The sequence below is a fragment of the Tasmannia lanceolata genome, unplaced genomic scaffold (assembly GCF_043159265.1).
Source record: "Tasmannia lanceolata isolate RefF3 unplaced genomic scaffold, GAP_Taslan_0.1 ptg000020l, whole genome shotgun sequence".
In the NCBI taxonomy this organism is placed as follows: Eukaryota; Viridiplantae; Streptophyta; class Magnoliopsida; order Canellales; family Winteraceae; genus Tasmannia; species Tasmannia lanceolata.
The window spans coordinates 7607885-7621714 of record NW_027518697.1 but is presented as its reverse complement, the minus strand read 5'-3'; the positions used below and the strand labels follow the sequence as shown (position 1 = coordinate 7621714).

At 41.6% G+C, this 13830-nt stretch overlaps 1 protein-coding gene across 2 annotated transcripts in view; it reads left to right on the top strand.

Annotated features, from left to right (window-relative positions):
• Positions 1-1189: 1189 nt before the first annotated feature.
• The window catches only part of FTSH12 (FTSH protease 12), a 43893-nt gene continuing 31252 nt past the window's right edge, over positions 1190-13830 (top strand). Inside the window, exons 1-2 of one of the 2 annotated variants that reach the window (XM_077364870.1) lie at positions 1190-1737; positions 4906-5090. In XM_077364870.1, the coding sequence (XP_077220985.1) occupies positions 1318-1737; positions 4906-5090 (605 nt within the window). In that variant the 5' untranslated portion in view covers positions 1190-1317. Of the gene's footprint in view, positions 1738-4888; positions 5091-13830 lie in introns of both variants that reach the window. The other variant, XM_077364871.1, reaches the window with a different exon arrangement.

Below are 13830 nucleotides of genomic sequence, written 5' to 3'. Positions count from 1 at the left end.
TTCGGGTTTCAATAAGAAAAACCCTATTTCGATTCTATGAAATAGGGTTTCAATAAAAAAAAAATCTGAAACACAAAAAATATGTACTACCAAAACCCTATTTCACACAAACGAAATAGGGTTTCAATCAGAAAAAACCAGTACCGCAAAAACACTAGCCCTATTTCATAGAAAACGAAATAAGGTTTCAATCATAAGCTGTTTGTATAGAGAAGAAAAACGAAAAAGCAAAGATGGAACACAAAGAGAGAGAGAGAGAGAGAGAGAGAGAGAGAGAGAGAGAGAGAGAGATTACCTGGTTTGCTTTTGAAGCTTGAAGATGATGAAGCTGAAGGTTGAGAGGGTACCAAATGCTACAATTAGACTTGCAGATGGCTGGTGGAGAGAGGTTGAAGATGCGAGGCCTTTTTTTTTTTTCTCAAACCCACGCGATGTCGGGGAAACTCGGGAGAAAATAGGAGTTTCCGATATTAGGGCTCGGAAAAGAGCCCCGAGTGAAGTGAAGGAAAGTCATTTTACACGTTTTTTTTTACACGTTGGATTAAAAAGTTTCCGGGGAAAGTAAAAGAACACCCAAAAGCAGAGTTTCCACGGAAAAAAACCCATGTTTCCGCGAAAAACTGGGGGAAAAGAAAATAAGAGAACTGAGCAAAAACGATTCAAATTAACGTTTAATTCGAGTTGAGAGAGAGAGAGAGAGAGAGAGAGAGAGAGAGAGAGAGAGAGAGAGAGAGAGAGAGAGAGATTACCTGGTTTGCTTTTGAAGCTTGAAGATGATGAAGCTGAAGGTTGAGAGGGTACCAAATGCTACATCCAGACTTGCAGATGGCTGGTGGAGAGAGGTTGAAGACGCGAGGCCTTTTTTTTTTTTCTTCAAACCCACGCGATGTCGGGGAAACTCGGGAGAAAATAGGAGTTTCCGATATTAGGGCTCGGAAAAGAGCCCCGAGTGAAGTGAAGGAAAGTCATTTTACACTTTTTCTTTACACGTTGGATTAAAAGTTTCCAGGGAAAGTAAAAGAACACCCAAAAGCAGAGTTTCCACGGAAAAAAAACCCATGTTTCCGCGGAAAACTTGGGGAAAAGAAAATAAGAGAACTGAGCAAAAACGATTCAAATTAACGTTTAATTCGAGTCTAATTTTCTGTTTTGGACTCGCAATCGGTTCTCAAAATCTAAAACAAGTATTTTTTCTGCCGCACCGTGTTACGTGTCCAGATATATTGGATAAAACCCTGAACACAACACCAAAACCCCTAACACAGCAATGTCTGCGTTTCCTCAATCGCTTCTGTAAACTCCCCATTTCTCCATCCCATGGAACTTAAAATCTCTTTCAGACCAAACCCACCTCCCTTCTCTTCCATCTTCATTCAAAACCCACAAAACCTCTCCCTTCTCACCTCATTTCTACACCCTTCAAAACAAATCAAGAGGCGTTACAAACTAAGAACAGTTTTTCGAGCTTCTGCTTCTGAAAATGGAGATGGGTTCAGAAATTTCTCCTGGCCCAACTTTGCTCGCTCGATTCGCCGTGGTTCGGAGAGGTTTTTGTCGAATTTTGGTGAGTCTGTGAAGAAAGAAACTGGGTTGGATTTAGAATATACTAATGTCAAGTTTGTAGGCTTGGTAAATGAATTGCTAGATGGGGTGAAGAAGGGAGGAGTTGCGTTTGATCGATTTAGGTTTGAATTGGTACCGGAGTTCGTTGATTGGAATCGGTGGGAGCGTTGGAAGGTATAATTCTCAATGTATTTCATTTGCCCTTAATTTTTTACACCCTTTTCTATTCAGTAATTAGTTAAATTGTTGATGATGATTAGGTATTGGTTGTTTCAGTTCAAAAGCTTGTGGCTGTTAGAGTTGATGTTATTTCATCATTTATACATGTGGCCACTCTTTTGGGTTGGCGTTACAGGTGGATTTTGTAATATTAAGGTTGTTGGGTTTTGAACCCAAGACCTGCTGTGAGGCAATTGCTCTGACACCATGTGAAAACAACCAATTACTCCAAAACCTTAAGTTCTTAGAGTTGGTGTTATTTAATCATTTATACTTCCAACATTGCTGATCAATCTGAGATGCATTGGATGTTTTATGGTTGCAATTGACTGGTGGTTCTGTACCATTCCTTATGGTTGCATTTTTCAAGAAAAATTGCATGCCTTTTAATGAATTTGAGTGCTGTTATCTTTGCATTCCGAGGAAAAATTGATTATGTTTTAGCTGATGGTCTTCAAATATTTTGAGAAATCAGACTCCACCTGTTGAGAAAATTCTCCTGGCAAATCCGATCTGATTGTGCTCAAATAAACGAAATAGTAAAACAATAAAAAACCCGTACGGGTGTGGCTCTTTGGCTTAAAGTCATGGGTTTGCTCCCCATTGACGTGAGTTGAAACCCCCAGGCTTAACGGATGCTCGTGGTTTACGGGTGATTGTGTGCATCTTTAAAGAATAGTCCCGCCCTTAAAATTGGGGTGGGGAAACCCTATGTCATAAAAAAAAAGTAAAACAATTAAACATGCCACAAGATGGACACCGAGATTTACGTGGTTTGGCCAAGATGCCTACATCCATTGTGAGAGAAAAATATACAAGGATTACAATGGATTATATCCAAATCCCACAAACCGCAACCCTTATCCTTTCTTTTCACCCAAGATCGTACAAGAGAGTAACCCGAGAAAAAACCCAAGAGAAACCCTTTAAAAAGAACCCAAGAGAATCTCTCTCTCTCTCTCTCTCTCTCTCTCTCTCTCTCTCTCTCTCTCTCTCTCTCTCTCTCCACACGAGAAACCCACACTTGATTCCTCTCTGCAGCTGCCCACTTAGCCTCCCTTCTTAGGTCGTTTCCAAAATTTCTAAAGAAGTGACTTTCTAATTCTGGCTTCCCAAAAATAGCTAATGGGTGGGAAACAAGGTAACTTTCCCAACACCACCATCTGAGCTAAAGACCTTTCCATGAAACCATTATAATGTTTCTTTTATCCGAGTAGCTACTTGGGTGGGATTGATTTTGTATAGTTGGTAATGTGTCCTTTGATCTAAGTTCCATTCTTTTTCTAGGCATTGATTCAGTCTATCATTTATTTTATTTTATATTTCTTGAGCAATAACAGAGAAGATGTATGAGGGATTGGGCCCGTAACTTGTTTGGTTGAGGCTTATACCTCAATCTTGAGCTCATAGGTTCAATCCCAGGTTACCTATTAGAAAGAAAAAAAAGCAAATAAGAAGTATATTAATATGCCAATAGGGTAAAAATAAGGATATGGAGACTGGATGCTCCACCCAAAGAAAGAAAAGAAACCCAACAAGCCCTGCCAGAGGCAGGGATTCCACAATCCTAAGTACAACTTGCTCACCACTTCTCTTGCGAGCATATCCACAACATTGTTGATACTCATAATGTTTTCGTAATAAGGGGTTACCATTCTTGGTCCAAAGGTTTCTTTGGACTGCGAGACTTGGTGTGGCCATAACTTCTACATTGTTAGGTAAGATGATATAGATACAACAAAACATATAATAACAAGTCAAAAGAATAAAAATATTAATCAGAAAGGTTTAGAAGCACCTGTCAGTGGATCGAAGATTCGAAGCACGCCAAAAACTGTGCTCTCCTTACCGACAATACACCATTGTTTACAATGGGTTGATCAATGTTTATCTCTCAACATACAATGATTTTTCGGCCAACTTCTGTGTAGAGAAACGATCCCACAAACTTAAGAGGGCTAGTTAGAACAAAACTTCAGCCCTATTTGATCTAGTTCATTCAGATGGACTCGCCATAAATAAGGCCGATAATCCACTCTTAATCCAGACATTGATTAAAACATGGTCAACTGATCCATCTGAACTCATGCGCTAATCTGCTTCATGGCCAACTTAGCTACTCGTCTTCATGCTGAAACACTACCAATTAGCAAACCAACTCATTCAATTGCCAGTCTAACGCCCCTTGATTCGACTAAGAAACCAAGATGATTATCTTATTAATTTGCCTTACCCTCATCGACTCTAGAACTTTCTAGTAATTCCAATCCATTTAGAAAGTTCTAGAGTCGATGAGGGTAAGGCAAATTAATAAGATAATCATCTTGGTTTCTTAGTCGAATCAAGGGGCGTTAGACTGGCAATTGAATGAGTTGGTTTGCTAATTGGTAGTGTTTCAGTATGAAGACGAGTAGCTAAGTTGGCCATGAAGCAGATTAGCGCATGAATTCAGATGGATCAGTTGACCATGTTTTAATCAATGTCTGGATTAAGAGTGGATTATCAGCCTTATTTATGGCGAGTCCATCTGAATGAACTAGATCAAATAGGGCTGAAGTTTTGTTCTAACTAGCCCTCTTAAGTTTGTGGGATCGTTTCTCTACACAGAAGTTGGCCGAAAAATCATTGTATGTTGAGAGATAAACATTGATCAACCCATTGTAAACAATGGTGTATTGTCGGTAAGGAGAGCACAGTTTTTGGCGTGCTTCGAAGATCAACCCATCTGTTCCATAACTTAAGCGAGTGACTTTGAAGATTTGTATGCTTTATTGTCACTTCTTTGCCTTTATTGACTGAAAGTGCTGATTGAAAGTGTAGGGACAACTCCAATGCTTATCTATTTTCTACTTGTAAGATCTTCAAATAATATTTCATTTTTTAAATTCGTTTAAAGACATTTATAGTACGTGGAAAAAATGTTTTCCGAACCTTCATGTATATGCAGCGTGATTTCTTGGTTCATCTTAAATTTCTTTAGCACATGGATTTCTATCTTATTTGCTCGAGAACTTTATTATTTTTTAGTATACTCACTTTATTTCCCGCGTTTACTTTTTTAAATATTTGAAAGGATCTTCACCTTAATAAACTAAAAATTGTATAGCCATTTGTTGCTCTCAGGACCTGAAGAAATGGGAACCTAGACGAATTGGTGCTCTGATTTTATACACTTTTGTTGTGGTAATTTCATGTCAAAGGATATACATGGCTTATACAGCTCGGATAAATCGTCAAGGCAAGAAGGATTTAACTGAAGCATATATGGAGGCATTGATTCCTGATCCCTCTCCAACTAATATTAGGAGGTAAGTATCATTGAAATGCCTGATTTGCTTTGTGTTCATTCTTTTTGTTAGTGCTTTATGTTTTAATTGTGTAATTGCTGAACTCATATAGAGAGAGATTAGATTTCTTGAGGAACGTCCAGTGTTCGTTCTTTCATATCCATAGAGAAGGGACCACTTAGCTGATCTATTGGCGAATTTTGGTGTATCTTGTGCAAGATTGATGTTATGGCATGAGATGCCTAGCTTGTAATTTTTCCTTTTGTTTCTTTTACTTTTTTCTTTCTTTGCTTATATTGCTGCGGCACGCTCTGGCATGCTGTTTTTTTTTTATATAAAATCTCATTTATTCGAAAAAATAGAGTAGTGCACGATGGAGATGCGCCAATGAATACAACTTCCCCACTTATGTGAATCTAAACCACAAATCCCACCTTTTCTAGACTCCTCATTTGTGAAGGCCATTCCGTTATGTCATGAGCTTTCTCGAGGTTAGGTTTAACCAACATAGCATGATCCTCAATCTCTTTAACAAAATCAATGGTTTCATTTGCCACACTATACCATCAATGATTTATGTTCCTGCCACATAGCTACCAGCGCATTGTCCCATAATTTATCCTTATCGGTAAAGATTCTCAACAACCACATGGCTAGAAGAGCAATGCCATTTATTGATAGGCATATTTTCCTTGGTTGTGATCCAATACTTGAATGGGAAAATAAGTGTTTGCAAAATACTTCTTTTGGTTCAATAATACCGCTTATCCTAGTGAGTTTTACAGGCCTATTGGGCCAGCAGCTTCTCAAACACTAGCACTTTTCTAGTTAGAGACCAACATCTTGGGGCTAATGTAATATCTATTTTTTGATTTGTATCTTCAATTTTTGGAAACTTTTGAAGTTCTTCTGTCAAGCCCTGATCAATGAACCTAAAAAGTCTATCAAATTGTATTTGACTAAATCCAGGCACCGTCAAAATTCCCTCATTTTCAGTCTAGAGCATCTTAAGTTTCTCGAGAAGCGTCGATTCAGGTGTTTGCAGATGGTATGACCAGTAAATATGTTCCTCATCAACATGGTTCATTTTCTTAGGAGGGATTACAATTACTTTTTTTTAATGCAAGTAGCTATATGTTTTGGATTTCTAGACCTCCATCCTTTTTCAACTGACACACTTGTTTCCAATTAATTAAATGGGCTCTCTTGAATGGAGGATCATAATTCCAAATGTCTTTGAATCCTTTCAATTTTCTTCACCATGGGAGATGGGGGAGAATCTGATATAGTTAAAGAAAATAAGTAGGGATATTAATGAAGTGGCCTTCAAAAGGGTGATCCTACCGGGTAAGGACAAATGGCTGCCTTTACAGATCTCCAATCTAGATTTGTTCCTTTCCACCATAGGATTCCAATCATGGGGGTGAATTTTACCATCCGGGGGAGGTCGAGATACTTGAATGGGGTTGGAAGCTAAAAGAAAAAAAAAAAACTGAGTCAATACCCAAAGCTGACATTACAGACAAAAGATTACTTTCTTTTCATTTTTTTGGAGGTCCCTTTAATAAAAGTGATTAAAATATTAATTGGGCCCACTCAGTTCTCCAATGCTTTTGCAAGAATGATAGTGTCATTTGCATAATCCAGTAACGACACTAGTGACCCCATAGGGATAACCTCACAACCATTGGGAAGGTACCATCCACATATTTAGAAAAGATGTATCTTATGTTTTTTAGTTGCTAAAGTAAAAAAGAGTTGCTAAAGTAAAAAAGAAAAAAAGGGGGAAGAGGGTCTCTATTGTCAGACTTTCCTTCCATAATTGAAGTTAATACCAACCAGGATGTGTGTGTGTTTGGTAGGTAGTTAGATGGGCGGGGTGGATAGCAAGATTGGGTGGTCAATTAAGTTTCCTCGTTTATTTTTGATAGCAAGGTGGATGTAGTGATGGCATTCTAGAGGCTACAGGCTAGAGCATGGTGGAGTATGTATACCTGAGATGGAGGGCCTTAGATTGTTGGATATTGAAGAGTTGTTCTAATGGTACCTTCTCAACTAAATTTTTTTTACTGGCAGTTGGTTGGGGGTACTGAGTCTTCGGTGCTGGCTAAGAGGGTGGAAGAGACCAACACCTTATGTTACTCTTGATCTATTTGAGGTCAGATGGATGTTCCATTGTCACATGAGTGAGTTGCTTGAGAGTTTGTTCCTCAAATTTTGGCGGGGGGGGATTCTCTGGAGAATTGAACTTGCAACTTCGCTTTCGCTGTTTTGGAAGGAGAGGAGTAATCGGGTATTTAAATGGAAGTCAAGACCTGCTTAATCCATTTCCAGGCGATTCCACTATGGTTGTGCAGTGGGCTTGTGGCACAAAGGACTTTAGATGGGTCTTCGAGACCGAGTTGAGGATTGCTTAGGGACTGTATAGCGATACCAAAATACTCACAACTGGCCATCTCTTATGTTCCCCTCACCCATTGGAGTTTATGAATATGAACTTTGATGGATCTAGCTTAGGGAATCCTAGTTCTAATCTCAGTGTGTTTCGACCATTTCGGTGTTTCATTTCGGAAAAGATGCTACTATGATTGGAGAATTTCTTTTCATATTTAAAAATTAAAAAAATCCAAAAAATTGAAAAATTGCTAGAAAATATGAGTTTATTACTTAAATTAAATTAATTGCTATACATCAATAAAAAAAATTAATAGGGTTTAGATGAGTTTATATAGAGTTTTTCATGTTTGAGGAGGAAAAAGATGGGAAATACCCTTCAAACGGCTACAGACGGTAAAAAACGGCTAAAAAATAGGGTAAAAAAACCCAAAAAAAGGCGTTAACGGCAAAACTGCATTTGTTTCGGCCGAAACGGGACGAAACAGCCGGAACAGGATGCAACAGAACTTAATTCTGGACAAAACATAACCAAAAGTGTTTCTGTTCCATTTTTCAGACCGAAATGAAACGAAATTGACAGCTTAGTTCTATAGGCAATGGAGGTATTTCTAGGGAACATGATGGTGGTGCCGTATGGGCGTTTTCAGATCTTACAAGATCGGGTATTCTAATGTGGCCAAAGTCCTTGCGCTAATGATGATGATTCTTAACTTAGTTATTGTTGTGGGGAATTCATTTTCCAATGCTTTGGAGGCAAAGTTTCATTTGATCATGTTTATTTCTTAGGTAATGACTTTGCTGATGGGTTAACCTGAGTGGTCTTGTTTGATTTGTTGCTTTCTTGTTGCTTTTATTTGCGTCCTTGACCACCTTTGTTGGGGTTTTCTTGTAGATCTCTTGATCTTCTAATACAATTTCATTATCTTTCGAAAAAAGGAATATAGAAAAAAAGGGAAATGAAGAAATGTATCAAAGGTGCTAGTGGGTATCTGTGTAATGGACGATGGGGTTACAATTGATGCAGTGGAAATTGGACTTATTTTATTTCCTTCTTGTTAATTGTTGGTATCTACAGCACTTGTGAACCAATGGCCCCTTGACATTTGGGAGGCTTCTATTTTGGGTTATTATGTCGCAGGGAGAGAAGTTTTCATGGGGTTTTGCATAACAGGATTGGTTCCATAATCAAGGGCTGCATGAAACTGATAATTTGTATTTATCACCATTTTGGGAAAGACCAGGTTTCTTAGATATGGAAGCATTTCACTGGATGGATGCTGGCTTTCTTTCTGGATTGGAGGGGATATTCTAAATATGTTCTACTGGACTAGTCTGTCTTTTGAGACTTTGGTGTCTCTGCTCCTTGTTCGATGAAACCTTTGAACTCCCAATGTGATCTCCACTCTTAATTTCTCAAGATAACTCATGCATCAAAAGTTGATCTCAGTAGCAGCCAGTCTAGCAGATCCACAGAAGACAGACTGCATCCAGACCATGAGAAAGAAAAAGGACGATTTTTATGCATTATAGTAAGTGGAATCTGATCCAACAAGGAAGCGAGGCGAGCGGTTATCCCACCTCCGACTCTGAATCTCCCGACTCTGGTTAACTAACTGAGTTCTTGAGCAGTACCAGTTTCAAAGGATCAGCTTCAAAGGAATGAGCTGATCCGGTTGACGAAAGAAGAAATCCTTTCGGCTCGCTGCTTGAGAATACCCTAGAGTTGTAGTTCTAAGCTCGTAAAGCAGGAGGTGTTCCGAAGGTCAGGCAGCAGGTGATTAGTGATTGATAAGTTAAGGTAAGGTCTTTCTCCTGTTGCTTAGCTTGAGTGGAAGCAGGTACCAATCTCTAGAAAAAAGGCAGTTTGCAGCTCCTTTCGTAAAGCCTGTTCTATAGTCAAATAGAAATAGGGCAGGGAAGCTTCGGTAAGCTGATTTATCCAGTGCCCTTATACTGACTCCTCCCGGAATTGCGTTATCGGAGCCGAACCAGGAATGGCCGTTAGTGGACACCCACCACTTTTCACCGGTTAGAGAGGCCCTCTTTAATACATTATGAAAAGATGTTCACAGGGGCCAGAAAGACTCTGTCATAGGAACTTAGACCACCTACGCGCTGGTAAACAAAAACCACCTCAACCGGATCAGAGTAAACAACAATGTCGAATCAGGAAGGCCATTCGACATTGAGTGCTATAGCTGCTTCTGTGAGCCCTACTTCAATACGCTGCTCACGAAACAAACCAACTGATGAGAAAGGGGTGGGCTGGCTCATCAATCAATATACGAGTCAGGAAGGAGGAATCCAATGCCAAAACCTGCTTGCTTAGAGAATCAAACTGTTCCTTCGACAGTCAAGTTCCAGCGCTCTCCGAAAGTACCAGTTGCGGCGTTTTACTCGCTTGAGGAATTCAATATACTCTTGTCTCTCTTGGGAAGTTGGCTTTAGCTACCGATCAAGCGAGGGAAGCAAGTCAAGCTGATCGTGAATCAAATCAATCTTTTTTGTTTCTACCTCTGCCACTCTAAGCTCAAAGAAAGAAAGGACAGAACGAACTGTGCAAATCGGCGTGAATTTGACACTTCATGCATCCCTTGACGAATTTATGACAATCTTGACCCATGGTTGGCCAGTAAGATCCTTGTCAAATGATCTTTTTAGCGAGCATCTAGCTGTTGACATGGGCTCTACTTTTCTCGAATGCAGGTATGAAACCTGGAAACTCGCCTTAATTAGTAAAGCGGAAACCTGTGGGAGCTGCCAAGGAATGAATCAATGACCTAAGGACGTTTCCAATGCCACTGCTCCCGCTGAAACAATTGTAGCTGTTACGCAAGCTATTTCTTTTGCACTTGAAGACATAAAGAGTATAGAATTATCTTGACGCTTGTCCTTCACTCTGGATTCCTTGCCCACTAGCATGGGGTCCCCGTCGGCTCGCTCACAACGGGTATGTTTCTTTTGATTTAGTTGCTCCTGTTCATTACCACCTAATACAGATAGGAGTGAAGAAAGAGATTGTTTCTTGCGCCACCTCTTCCCTAATAGCATTGTGGTTCCTGCGATTTATGGATTTATGGTAGTAGCATGGACAAATTGGGCCAGGTCCATTTTCATAATATTATAGTGACCTGGTAGGAGGGAGGGGGCGCGGCCCTCTCTCGCCGCCTGAGGCCTTTCCACTTGACTTTAAACACCGCCCTTCTCTTGACGCTTTTCCTTCCTCTCCCGCTCCGAAGGTGAGATAGTGGCGGCTATGCATCCCCATTTGCAATAGGACCTCATCCCCCTGGTAAAGGCAATCTACGCCCTCTCCTCCGCCTAGGATTGCTGGCACCTGTTTGAATGAAGCACAGGCCGTCTAACAGGGCAGTGGACCCATAGATTCATTGTCTGTTGCACTCTTTTTCCTCAATAGGGAGAACTCCCTTAAGAGGAAGGGTACAAATACCAAGCCTGTCTTTCTCTCTGAAACAGGGCATATGGGGCAGAAAAACTATTTGTTGGGCTAATCTGCTAATCCCGCACGGCTTTGGCTCTCCTCATTTCCTGGTACTAAAAACTCGAATGCCACTGCTGCTACAGGAGAAGAAAGATTTCTTGCTAGAGGGCGGATGTTCAACCAGGCCGGATAATCCTTACTATTCTCATAGGAGAGGAGTGCAACACTACTACATACATGGTTGGTTTCTTTCCTTTGAATCAAAATGAAAGTAATGAAAATCTATAATAGAATAAAATAAATCGAATCGAAGTGTTGTATATTTCTATATCTCCTGAGAACCTCCATTCCTTTCCCTATTGCCCTATTAGAGAAGGGGACAGTACTATCGGCCTGTGTATGTATTGATCAAAATTCTATTGCATTCCAGAGCTATCGAGGTTCGCATTGCGTGTCGGAAGTAGACATGCCAGGAGTGTAAGGAGGGGTAGGTCCCTCTTTTGTTTAATCTTTGGCATCCCACTTTGATGGTTCACGTGGGTTGAAGAAAGAGCTTTGTCCAGGCAAGAGGTCCGGGCCGATAGCCAATCGAGTAAGCAAGCCACGATTGACCAATAATATGGGAGGAATCCCATATTAACTAAACTAAAACACAAAAAGAGACTTTGCTAGGAGAAGCAACAGAATCAACCCCCCCCCCCCCCCCCCCCCCCCCCAACCCCCCCCACACACACACACACACTTACTTTTACTTCTGGTGGCATTCGATCACAGTGGTCTCGCTTCTGCCCTTTTCCGGATGCTTTTGAGCAACGTACTTAATCGAAAGAATTGCTTTCTGCGAAGCTACTATAAGCCGTAGGCCTAGGATTCGGTTGGCCCGTGGAGTATAATATAGAAGGCGGAGGAATATAAAGACTGATGAGTTGAACCTTTTGGGCTTCTATGGAAAGTCTACGACCTAGTGGTCGGGAAAGGGTGGAATTGGTATGTTCCTTCATTAGAACCTCTACCTCTTTCGCCTTGTTCCGGTTGGATACTCGGCGAGATAAGCGGCAATGATTACTTGGTTAAGCCTCCTTTGAAAAAAAAGATGAAGTGATTTTACCTTGTCTGATTTGTAGCACACTGATGCCCCTCTAAAACCATCTACAATTGACCAGTCAAAAGATTCACTTCTTGGTTGATTGAATTCTCAAGAATGATAGACCATAACAGATTTGGTCCGTGCTATACATACCTGTAGACACCCCATTTTGACCGAACCCTAATTTTCAAAATCGAATGAAATTCCGAAGTCGAGCAGGTGCCTTAAAGTCAACCTGAGTCCCGAAAGATTGATCCTTGTGTAAATTCGGGAAGGCAGAAGAGGGGCGCATCATCAAAGATGTGTGTGCCAATGCCAACCCCGCGGGTAGCAAGGAAAAGGAGCGATATATTTGTCCCTTTTATACTTGGGACAGCCTACTGTTTTGCAAAAAGGAAGAAATAAAGTGCCAGGTGGGGGTTGCCCATTTAAGAAATGGGGCAAAAATATATCATTTCCCTTTTTCTAGCTTGGACAGCCCTGTTTTGCAAAAAGGGGTAGTTACAAATACACTATAGGGCTGTCCAAGGAGGAAGGGGGGGGGGCTGCATATACCATTTCCCATGTTCCTTTAAAACCCAAACGAATTAGGGTTTTTAAGGGGAGCCCCATTTTCTAAAAAAAAAAGAAAAGAGAGGGAGAGGAGGAGCAGCGGTAGAGAGGAGGAGAGAAACAGAGGCAAAAGGAGAGAGAGCTGGGCAGCCATCACCGCCCCACCTTCTTCCCCATCACCGGCCCCACCGGCCGTCCCATCTTCTTCTTCTTCTTCTTCTTCTTCTTCTTTTTCTTCTTCTTCTCCATCCCCACACCAGCCACCACCAACCACAGCCGCCACCTCCGGCAAACCCCCTTCTTCAGACCTTCGATTTGCAGCCACCTCATACCTCCACTCCAGCCTTCTTCCACCCTCCAAACCCTCTCCCATCTCCATCTTCCATTTCCCATCTCCACAGATTCCGGCAATTTCGCCGGAATCCAACCGAACCCCCTCTCTGCAATTTGCAACCCCCTACACCACCCTCTCCTCTTCCAACCTCGGCTGCCGGAATCCGACCACCGGATTCCGGTACCAACCCTCAACAGACCTCACCTTTTTATTCTACCTCCTAACCCAAATCAAAACCCACCTCTGCAAATCACCACCACCACCCCTATCTCAAAACCCATTTTCTCCGACCCATCTTCGCCTCCGCCACCGGCCATCTTCTACACCTATGTTCTCAAACCCCATCTCCATTTCCACCATCTTCCACTTCAAAACCCTCTTCTCTAACCCCTACCACTAAAACCCACGGCCAAGCCGCCATAACCCGAGCCACCCAAACCCATCGTCTTTCCCTTTCCACCCCCAGCCGAGCCACCCAAACCCATTTCCCCTGTTAAACCCCTACTTAAACCCATCACCATTACCATCTCTGTAAATCATCCCCTCCTTCGAACCCATTAATTCCGGTCGTTCCCTTGCCAGAATCCAACGACCCACCATCTCAAACCCACATCAATCTCAATCGTACCCTCATTCTTGTCTCCACCCTATTCCGGTCACTACCTCCGGTCATTCCCCCGAAATCCGACTCCCTTTTCACACCCATTTGCAGACCCCAAGGCCTCCACCTCACCTTCAACAACAGTACAAACTCCTTACATTTTATTAAGCCTCTCTCTCTCTCTCTCTCTGTGTGTGTGTCACTCTCTGGGCAGATTTTAAGAGGAGGAAGAAAGAATAGAAGAAGAGGGTCGGGCATAGAGATTGGGAGGAGTAGAGAAGAAAAAAAAAAGGGGGGTTGTGCGGGGTTGGGAGTGTCGGCTGAGAGAAGCCATCACCACCAGTTCGG